This window comes from Perna viridis, chromosome 12, assembly GCF_037379345.1.
Source record: "Perna viridis isolate PV_CMFRI_1.1 ecotype Kerala chromosome 12, ASM3737934v1, whole genome shotgun sequence".
In the NCBI taxonomy this organism is placed as follows: domain Eukaryota; kingdom Metazoa; phylum Mollusca; class Bivalvia; order Mytilida; family Mytilidae; genus Perna; species Perna viridis.
Genome location: NC_142456.1, coordinates 18,896,824 through 18,908,679, shown reverse-complemented (window position 1 = coordinate 18,908,679; position 11,856 = coordinate 18,896,824). Strand labels below are relative to the sequence as shown.

At 31.7% G+C, this 11,856-nt stretch overlaps 1 protein-coding gene across 1 annotated transcript; it reads right to left on the bottom strand.

The window, feature by feature from the left end:
- Positions 1-890: 890 nt before the first annotated feature.
- LOC148601564 (uncharacterized) lies at positions 891-9,747 on the bottom strand. The gene is made up of 8 exons (XM_088556021.1): positions 9,610-9,747; positions 8,932-9,198; positions 6,504-6,582; positions 3,707-3,757; positions 3,206-3,424; positions 2,428-2,591; positions 1,620-1,739; positions 891-1,152 (listed from the first exon to the last, which is right to left on the bottom strand). Exons 1-8 carry the CDS (start codon positions 9,625-9,627, stop codon positions 1,069-1,071), a joined length of 1,002 nt encoding a protein of 333 aa, XP_088412147.1. The 5' UTR covers positions 9,628-9,747; the 3' UTR covers positions 891-1,068.
- Between the last annotated feature and the right edge of the window lie 2,109 nt (positions 9,748-11,856).

Sequence of the window (11,856 nt, the reverse complement as noted above, 5' to 3'; positions counted from 1 at the left end):
TGGTTTGTTTACACTCATCAGGGTCATAATCGAGGACAATGAAAAGTTTTTGTTGTTAATTGATACACATTTGGTCAAATCAGCTTGTAAACTATCTTTCTTTGAATATCCAAATATCTGATCATCTTTTTTGTCAAAAGAAAGGAGCTGATTGTTCAAAAACGTAAAAAATACTAGCGAACAAATAACACCTTTACCACCTGCTGCCATCTTGCTCGTCAACAAATAAAATTGCTGTAAACTAGAGAATCATGCTATATATTTCCTATACCAGTATAGTAATAAACCCACTTTGATCGAATTATAATGTGAACATTTTTTCAACGTGTAAACTAATATAATCTTACCAACGTTTATTTATTTACCTTTTAAAGATTATATTAATGGTAATTAAAAACTAGAAAACCTTTGAGCAAAGAAAAAGAAGAAAGGACTTGTGCTTTTATCCCATTGCTCGTTACATAGATAACGTTTTGTCAGTGATTTAACCAAAAGAACAGATTGGGTTGAATAATTATACATTTCATCATATAGACCTATAACTTTAAAACAACAACAAAAATATGAAACCATTTTTTAGGTTTATCACATTTTACAGACTGCATTATTCCTACAAAGACTACTACCTACTATGGATCACTTATTATTCTTATCATTTAAAAACCTGTTTTAATAGAACTCTTTTGGATGTTCGGTTTAGACAGGAGTTCGGTTTACAATGGTTCGAATTAAATTTAAATTGATATAAAGGGACTTAAAAATTTTCTAGTTTAGACTGGGTTTAGTTTAGAAACGTCTCACTGTACCTTATGTATTTGTCATTCCATTAAGGACGGACTACTACAGTTCATTTCAACAGATGTTATTATCATTGTTATGATACATGAATGTACCAAAAAGAGATATTTTATTAGCATGATTGCATACACGGATCGACTCTCCTCTAATGTTAAATCAGAGCGTACTTCTATTGATATTTCACAAATAAAAACTGTTATTTTATTATTTAACGTAAATAAAATTCATTTTTCGTCCAGACATGTACAAATGGTGTACCGCTGATACCCGTTACCACATAGCAACATATAGGTCTGGGGTTGAAACAATTTCTACCATCTCTAAAGTGCTGCTTTTACAAGTTTGACGAACAACCTGCAATATTTCAATCAATATAAAAATTACTTTATCTTTGTTTATAATATATTATTTGATATTTACTATTTCGTCTTTATTCAATTATTTTTCACTTTATAAGTTATGTAAATATTTTTTTTATGTACTTTTCAGTTCATTTGTTCTGTGTGATGTCTTTGTCTTATGTTGTCCTTTTTTCCCCATTATTTTATCCTCGTCTGTATAGGCATTGTTATTTCTTCTGCCTTTAAATATAATACCAATTGACATTGTAAGTGTTTCTTTGTGTCAAATACAGACAATAACACCTACAAAACAACAAAACAAAAAATATAAAGAACTGATCACATATATTTTTGTATTGATAATCAAAATTTTTACTATCTATATGTAATCAAATGCGGCTGTTAGCAAGGCATGAGTTTCAAACTGTTTGAATGTATAAGATAAGATCCCCACAACTCCGTTTTAACATTAAAACTTACCTTGATTTTTCCAAAAGGTGTACATTCAATGAATATGGCCGTGCCGTCACCATTTGTAAGACCTCCATTAAAAATAGATACAGGTGTATACTTTTTTATTGAGTTACAATTCCCATTAACCTGAAAATGGACGAAAATGGTAAAGAAATAAAACCCTGTCCAAATCGAACCCTAAATAATCCGAATAGATTTCTCAACTAGACTCTATTTGATATCTCTTAATAATCAATTGAAATGTATATTGGAGCCAAAAAATCCTAAACCAAACCAAGTTTAAAGATCAAAGTTTGGTTCCTCCAGTTAAACAAAAACCCGTATCAAGGCTGGGGAATGGTAATGTTCCAACTTAATTTCTTAAATTATCTCAATAGAAAAAACTAATCATATAAAATTGCAAATTTTGGTATGCTGTGCACGTGTGTCAAGTAGTAACCCCTCATCAGCAGTGAAAAGAGCCAATATAAAAGAAGATATAAATCCCCAATAAATTCTCAAATTCTTAGGTATGGAAATAGACAGCCAAATACAGCACCAAGAAGTTTTATAATGTGCAATACAAGGAATGCCACCTTGGTGTTTTATAAAGCTTTTATTAATGCAAATTCCGATTAAACATATATGAAATGATTATATATGATAAATCTAACCACTGGGTTGGTGAACACCCTCTGATACATTTGGTCCATCAGCAGTGTCATCGACCCAGTGGTTATTTTAAATACAAAAGTACCAAAAAGTTTTGCAAATTTCTATATGCTGTAAATCATTATTTAAACTGATATTTGGATAATAAACAGTAAAATCCTACCTTAATCCCAGGTTTCCAGTTCATCGGAAGCGGTGCACTACAATAAACAGCTGCTGTAACTTCATCCGCACCAGCGCCTGACCCTGGACACGACCGTGTTAAATGGAAGAACACTGTTTGTTTTTTCTTAATATCTCTTTCCACATCAGGCCCATAACATCTTGCTTAAAGTAGGAATAATTTTAAATGTCAATTATGTCTATATTGTGAAATAAGAAGCTACAATGTTATGTAGCCAATGTTCAAATACGTTACGTTTAGATAAAAGGACATTCATTTAAAGGGTGACAAAAACGATTTTCTTTTAGAACTGAGCAAATATGAAGAAGAAAAGAAAGAAAAAGAAAATAGGGCTTAACAACTCGTACCCTACGCTTAAGGTGGTACACCTAGGGTAAGGGACACAACTTTTACAAATCATTGGAACGTTGTATTCAGCATTTTACATCAATCTCGTATAAATATTACAATAACTTAAACTAATTTTATTCGGTATAAAATGAAAGCTTGCTAGGCTTTGGTGAAGGTGATAATTATATAAGCAGATCACTGATTTCAAGAGTTATGTCACTTACCGTAGATCTACCTCCATAAATAATATCCATGTACATGTGCTTTAAATAAGAAGGAACACGTTTATGAATTAAAGTACAATAGTTTTTTTGGTTTTTTTTTTTTTTAAAGTTTTGCATTTATGAAACCTCAATATTGTTTAATGTTTTCGTCTAATAAAATGGATTTCAAGAATAATTTATTCGCAAATAATTCGGAAACATACTTGTTGAATGTTTTACGGGAATCCACTGCTTTTTGGGGTGTGTAATTTGAAGCCAAGGTGAAACTGTTGTCTTTGATGCCATCCCTGGTCTAGTTAGAGGAATCCATTGTAGTTTATTCGTTGACAGACTTTGCGGTCTAGTTAGTGGCATCCACACTTGTGGTTTTGTTGTCTTGTGACTTTGTGTTGTCATTACCTGTGGTTTTGTCACAATCAAACCTAAACAGAAAAGTAATTTATGTTTCTTTTTAAATGAAACAAGTAATCTAATCCTTCCGACAAATACAAATTATCAACAGTAATTAAGTTTTAACATGAGGCAAGTGATACTTAAAACAACTTGCGGGACCTATTTTTTTTCTGTATTTATGTACATTTCTGTTGTCATTTTAAATCAAGAAACAAATTGCTGAATGGAATTACAGTAAGCACGAATGAATATTGATAATCATTGGCGGATAGCTATACAAAATAAAATTACTCAATAATGATAAACGATACCTGGAGTATTTGTTATATTGTGGTTACATAGATTAGATTTCACCATAGTGTCTGAAAAAAGAAAAAAAATAAACAAACGGCTAGTGTGAATAATTTAAATCATATCTATTATACTAATGACGACTTGAAAATAAAATAGTGTATTATGTAGCAGTCTGTGTAAGAATCATGCTAATTATGTAATATGTAATACGTTCCGAAAAAGGTCACACTTTTCTATATTTTGTTCGAAGTTGCTTTAAAGGTCTATATAATGAAGTGTATAATTATTCTTTCCAATCTTTCTGTTCTTAATTTTGAATTCGTCAGTACATTCTATATATTGTTTAACTCCCAGTAATAAGTGTAATATGAAAAGGCAGATATTACTTTTTGTTTACTATGAGATTTCAAACTAAATATCAAAAATAAAAAATTCGATATTCCAGCCATGTATCACATTTTGCATGATTTTTATCAGGAGTGTTATTTAAGTACCAATCCATATACAATTACGAAAAAAGTGCATATTAAAATAATTCATAGTGACGAAAAACCCACCAAACAAACAATGCTTTTTCAATTTACATATGCTATATTTTTACGAAATAGTTGTCTTTTCCATATTCAGATCTTTACTTCTGAGAAAACTATACATTTATCTCCAACTAAAATCAACCAAATCGAACGAAATCAAGAACGGTAGCTCTTGTAAAGTGCTAATTTCATGTAAATCTGTATAAATTTTACCTCAAAAGCGCAACACTCAAATGAAAATCTATGATTGGTCATTTGGTCTGTAACTGATTCTAAATATGAAATAAAAGTGAATTCGGTGGTTTTTTTGACACGCACGAATCACCTTCTGTCTGATTTGTATAAAGACTGCTACTAAAACACATGGTTCAAGCATTAAGCTAATGTCTATCGTTATAATACATCAATGAATACAGTGTACGAGTAATTAAAGGAACCATAATTCAAGGAAAAATTAAAAGAATGCAATCCAGGGATAAAAAACTAGACATGGAAAACAAACACGAACAACAAAGAACATGAAATAACCAAAATAATACGTACAAAGAAACAAATGTAAATGAGCAACTCGGACTCCTCTAAAAACTGGGGGCATTGACAAAATGCACTGGTAGGATAAGAGTCCTTTGCTTTTCTAGAAACACCCGACGAATTGTTCATAAAAAGTCAAAGCCGGGGAAGACGACAATGGTTAGGATAGCTATGACACGGTGTATAAATCGTTATCATAGTGCAGATGGATGAACAGTAATTACCCACAAGTTCATGATTACAATTAGATATGTCTTATATTTTTGAAGTGTTCAACATAATAGGAAAAGAGAAAAAAAAACAAAATACTACCAGTCACGCACTAGAGTTATAGAGAGTGAAGCATTTTTACGGGTACATGCATTATCCTGGTTTACATTACATCGGCTTGAAAGTTAGCGATGGAGAAAAGAGAAATGGTTCATCGAATTTTTAATTCAAAAATCCTTTTTCTATAAACGTACAAGTATTACATATAAGAAAGGCACTGTGAAATAAACAAAATTGCTTTCGTTTTAACACAGAAATTATGGCAATAAAAAAATGTAAATTTTTAATTTGATATATTTATTACAGGAAATTAAGGGAATAAGTATTTGAACGGTATTAAAAACATGATTCAAGCATAAGGAAAATAAACACAATTAACAAAGAATACACACATATATATATATAATAAAAAAAAACACACACATAGATAAAAAGATTAATGAGCCACATAAAAATGTGAGCATGGGAGTATTGAACAGGAGTACCGGTATGGTTAGGGTTCGCTTGATTTTCTGGAAATTTCACACGTCATCGTTTTGCCTTTTAGTTTCCCGCCGATGGGAAATTTATGAAATTTCCAGAAAATCAAGCGAACCCTAACCATACATCTGTTGAAATGGTGCGTATGAATACACCATAATGATTGGTATGAATATGTGTACTCTGCAAAATTAAATGACGGACATTACTCATAGTCAAATAATCAGAATAGTTAGCATAATTTTTCTCCAAAAGGAAAATATTCATATTTATTGTTTACTCAACCTAGTGACATTTTAGTTACTAAAGGCCTTGTACGTACTTGCGTAGAATTTAAATTTTACAATAGATAATTAAGATATGATTTAAAATAATAAACAAGGGAACTAAGATTCTAGCGGATATCAACAAAATGTAGTCCAGGGACAAATACCAGACATGTATAATAGACACACACAACAAAGAACATAAAATAACTGAAATAACACATACACAGTAGGACAAGTAAATAAGCAACTTGGACGCCACTTAAAACTAGGAGCATGGACCAGGTGCACCGGTAGGGTAAGCGTATTATGTAATCAGGACTGGATAAAAAGATAATATTCTTCTTCTATGAACATTGCGACCTCTCGAAAAATGGGAAAATCACTATTAGTAACGATTACTAATTTCAATAATTATAATTAAACAGCCGTATTACATAATATTGTATTCAATCTTTTGCGAAACGCTTGACTTGTGTGAATAAAAGACTTTTGAAATGAAATTTTACATCATTTTTCGAGTAACACAATTTGAAAATGACGATATTCAAGATTCAATCTCTTTCTTTTTCAAATTGAAGATTTTGCATTAGAAATTAAGTTTTAAAACGAAGTGGTTTTTCGTTGTTAGTTTTTCTTTTTCCGAAATCCATAATATTTATTTAAACAGTTTAAAACATTTAAAATGTATACGTACATCAATATATACTATTTCTTGTCAGTTAATTTCTTACTTGGGTTAAATGACATATATCCTGGGCATGTTTTTAGCTCAAATCCGGAATCTTTGTCCAGATAACCCAGATATCCTGGCTGTAAAAAAAAAAAATCATGTTTCGTTTTAAAATTTTCAATTAATCAAAAATTTGAAAATGCTACTTTCGGCTCCACTGCGTTTCATTTGATAACCTGTCTAGTTTCTGTTCCACAAAGGGCAACAACTCTTGTAAAAAATTGCACGTTATTTGGACTTATTTGGTCTTTTTAGGCATAACAATGCTAAAAAATATCAAATAGAAATTTCATACTTTCTATTTTAGTTTTTTTAAATGTAAACACATACCCATATGGTTTTATAAAAAAAATCATGAGCAATTGCTTTTGTTCCGGATTTTTCTGTAACTTTCAGAAAATTTTTGTACGCTTCGTCATAGGGCAAAAAGTTTCTGTCTGTATCAGAATTGTTGTTTTTTTCTTTCGATGGAAAGTAACAGATTTCAGTAATATGTTGTCTTATCAGAATTTCAACAATGAAAAAAATGTCTTTATTTCTATTTATTTAGGTTTTGACAAGATTAGGAAAGAGTAATCAAGGAAACCAAGGTTATAGCGTAATCAATAGAATGTAATCAAGGGACAAAGACCAGACATGGAAAACAGACATACACAACAAAGAACATAAAGTGACTAAAATCATACATACAAAGTAACTAAAGCAAATGAGCAACTCGGACTCCCATAAAACTTGGAGCATAGACTAGGTGCACCGGTAGGGTAAGCGTCCTCTGCTTTTCTAGAAACACCCGCTTAATTGCTAATAAAAAGTCAAGTCCGGGGTAGACAAACGAGGAAAGGAAAACTATGACCCGTTGAATAAATCAGTTCTAATGGTGCAGATGAATACACCATAACGATCCACGAGTTCATGATTACGACCACAAAACTTCTGTAGTGATGACTTCAATCTTGTAGCAACATAACCCTCTTCCAGAAGCCTATTTGTTAGAGTTCTAGCGTGATACAAAAAGTCTGCGTAGTTTCGGCAAGCTCTGGCATAACGTATGAGTTGTGATATGAACACTCCATACGCAGGTGCTGAAGGGATGTTGCCACAAATGAAAGGAAAGTTGACAAATTTGAATGAAAAGTCATCACGTTTGTCGTAAAGTTTGGTCAATAGTTTTCCTTTACCATCGATTTCTAAGTGTAGGTAAAGATATGAGGCTGACCTCAAAGTGTCTGTAGTATCCTTTATCTCAAGTTCTTTGGGGTAGATGCAATGTATCAAATCCCCGAAATTAGGATTGTTTGAAGATAATACGTCATCTATATAGCGGAAACTGAGATTAAAGGATCTAGCCATACGATATTCTTTTTTCGGATCAGTTCAGCTATAAAGTCAGATTCATAAAAGTGAAGGAATAGGTCAGCACAATTTGTTCCAATTGGAATGCCGACCGTTTGTTGAAAAACACATCCATCACACTGGACAAATATGTTGTCGATTAAAAATTCCAGCATTTTGTGAACATCTTCCTCTGTATATTTGGAAGATGATTTGGAATTATTTCTTACAAAGTATGAGGAATCTCTACCAAGAACTATATATTTGTATCTAGGTGTACCATCTTTTTTGAAAAAAAAAACAAAAAAAACAAAAAAACAACGATGTACAATGTTTTTAAGTCGGGATTTTAACTGCGTATGGGGAATAGAAGTATACAGTGTTGAAAAATCATAGGTTGTAATGCTATTATATTCAGATAATAGTCTTTAGCTGATTGTCTCCAAAAGATCTTTCGAATTTTTCAGGATCCACATGGAATTAAACTAAAAAGGAAAGACCAAAAATGACATGTAATTGGGAGACCCAATATAATTTCAACTCAGTGAAGACGTTTCTAAATATTTTCAAGCTCTTATAAATATAGAAGTACAGATATAGGTGTATGTTGAAATTGACGTTCTTACCCCTACGTTCAGCTAATGTTTTTTTTAAATTCTTTATAGTCACGGCCAAAAAGAAGATAACCTTAATGTTATTCTATTTTTAAAGAAAATTTGTGACAAGAACGATGAAGAAGAGTGCGAATGCAATAATTCATCTGGCTCTACCCATCATGTGTCCTAAAAGTGTTTTAAAATGAACAACAAAACGAAAACACAATAGATTTCATAAAGAAGCCAAAAAAACTAAACAAAACAAACACACAACCGTAAAATAGGTTAAATAGTCCTCTTCATTGGTAAAACCCAACGACATGAAAAAAACCTAAAGATCAAAGCAAAAACAACAAAAAACAAAAAACAAAAACAAAAACAAAAAAAATCAAGAAAAAAAAAAAGAAAAAGGTAAGTAAACAAAATAAGATTTACGTATCGAGAAGGAACTGTTTTGAAATACAGTGCTCCATATCACAACTAAAATGCATTGACACATACCTGATCTTGTATGTAGACCGGCACCCATGAGCCTTGCGGTTGTATGTTAGCAAGCTTTGGCACACAATATGGTGATTGTAAGTCTACATCTTTCATTAAAACACTTAAAAGTGGATACGGGATCCTCAAAGCAGCTATGGGATATCCTTGATTGTTTGGACAGTTAAAAATAAATGCTTCAGGATGGTTAAGATTACAGTAACATTCAAATCCGGTATGAGACCATGCCAGAGAAATACAACTTATAACTATATAAGCAACAAGTTCCTGAAAAATAGAAACTATATGTAAAAATGTGGATAGTTCTCAAAACATGCAAAAAAAAGGCAAATACAGAAAATAAAATTTAAGTACATCCGAAACATCCATGTCTCTTTGTATTTTATTTATCAAAATGAAATAAAAAGTCACCATACATTTGTTATGATTTCAAGCGCTGCTTCGCTCGTTACCAATGAAAAAGTGTCGAATCAAATAATAATAACAATAATAATAATAATAATAATAACAAGCATTGAAAAAAATGATACATAAGAATATTTTTTACATCTGTTCATATAATTATAAGTTCATAATAAATTTTTCGTGTATCATTAATAAAAAGGTCGCATACTTAATTAAACATACATTTTTGCAGTGGAAATTATACATTTATAGTTTTTGGTCAATATTACGTACCATAGTAGTTTTACACATATCCAAGTTCACTTGATTTCTATCTTACAACCTGATATGATGGGTCAAAACTGGGTTTTATAAGCATATCCTATTTACTTTGTTGAAGCTTTTGATCGAACGTGTATTCAGATAATCACGGGAAGTTTCGAATATTTAATTTAAGTGTTTTAAAATTTCCTCAAATACCTGCATATCTAGGATACAGATGTACTCGATGATTTACACAAACCAATCACTCAATTCTTTTCACACAACTGACTTAAAAACTAATCCAATGATTTATCGTTGTCATTGAATTAATCTTTTGTATACTTCCTTTACAAGACATTTAGATTTACATGTACCTTCATGGATTATTATTCGAAAGATAACATTCCGATGGATAAAATGAGAACAAGAGTAGTCATTTGAAGGACAGTTTTACAAATTACTACTTTCACTTATGTTCTCATAATTTAAATTTAAATACTTTAAACATCAGGTTTGTTGGCGTCTGTAGAATGTCTCAGTCTTAACTTTGGTTACACTAGAAAATGAAGAATTCAGATAAGCGAGATTGCATTCACTTTCATTTCTGATAAGTTATTTATGTACATTAAGGTCAACTGAGGTCAACTGGATTAAGATCGGATAAATTATAATGAGAGTGAAGAGTTCTTTCAATTTACCTTTTTTTTCATTTGTTTTTAATCATTAGAGACGTCAGAACCCAGTCACGTGGGCACAGTGTGAAAACAAGAAATAGGGACGATCCATATACACATGCACACAAATGAAACAGATATGTCTATATAACGAAATCAAGGGAACCAAGGTTATAGCGGTAATCAAAAGAATATAATACAGGGACAAAGACCAGACATGAAAACCAGACATACACAACAAAATACACAGCAAAATACACACGTGTATAAACGAGTATAGAAGCAAGTCACCCAAATTGCATGTTTTCTACTTTAACTTTATTTTTGCCATTTTAGTGTTACCTAGTGCAGTAAATTCATTCATGTTACCTCGTGCAGAAAAAAAACATTTAATCCACTAAATTAGAACTATTTTCATATTGGGGTCACATCTTGAAGTACAGCCATTTTCAATTGGCGGTCGCCTGTAATATTTCAAAACATGTATTGCATTCATCTAATATTGATATATACGTGTGCCAAGTTTTGTGAAGATAAAAAACTATTTCCTGAAAAAGCAAAAACAATTTGTGAAAACACAAAAGAATTGGGGGAAATGTTGACTTTTGTTTTACAGTGGCAACACAGAACATATCGTTTCATTTTTCTACATATTATCATGTATTATGCCCATACATATTTTCTAATTCCTGGCCATCAAGTTTCTGAAATATCGGAATGTCCTATATAATGACCTCTCAATGTCTTTTTTATGGAAAAAAAGTAGCGTTTCTAACCTTACCATGCGGGAACCGTATATGTACGTTCACGGTTTTTTTTCCGATTTTTGTGTTCTGGCAATATCATTTTTAATTTTGAAAACCACAATTTCATTTCATATGCAAGAAGAGTGAATGTTCTTTGAAATGAGGCTATTTTATACAGAGTTTTATAACAGATAAGGACTTGAAAGCTGAACAAGAGGTCATGAGTTAAGAAGGCCACAAAAAGGTGTGATTTTGTTAAGTGTATGGCTCAATTCTCGGCCTGTTACAACAACAGAATGGATCCATAGTGCTTCATTTTATGTGGTTTCTATAGAATAATGATGTCTCTCACCACTCCCACGATGTCAACCCTATATACTAACCACTTATGGTTGTAGGCCAATCTGAGGCCAACAATTGCAAAAAAGCCTATGTTTTTCTCATGAGTGACCCCTCTGGAGACCCCTGACCTTCCACTTACGACTGTAATGAACAATATTTGGCTTTGATTACGATCAGAGGGAACAAGCTTTAGGAAAAATGCACTTTGGATACTGTCTTACTCCTGGTGAGCACCACATCCGGTGTAAATGACAAACAAGCGCGAAAAATGACCATTTTCAGGCAACATACCCATTTCCCGTATGCCAACCCACCCGCCCATATTTATTTGAATTATATAAATACAAGAAGTTATATGAATTATCAAGTTACCAGAAGGTATATGATACGTCAACTTACCAGAAGTTGTATGAATTATCAAGTTACCAGAAGTTATATGACATGTCAACTTACCAGAAGTTATATGACATGTCAACTTACCAGAAGTTATATGATACGTCAACTTACCAGAAGTT

Coding starts and splice junctions, on each gene's coding strand:
- LOC148601564 (XM_088556021.1), bottom strand. Junction 6,583..8,931: donor CGGTCTACATACAAGATCAG/GTATGTGTCAAT, acceptor TTTTTTTTACAG/CCAGGATATCTGGGTTATCT. Junction 1,153..1,619: donor CACCTTTTGGAAAAATCAAG/GTAAGTTTTAAT, acceptor GAAATATTGCAG/GTTGTTCGTCAAACTTGTAA.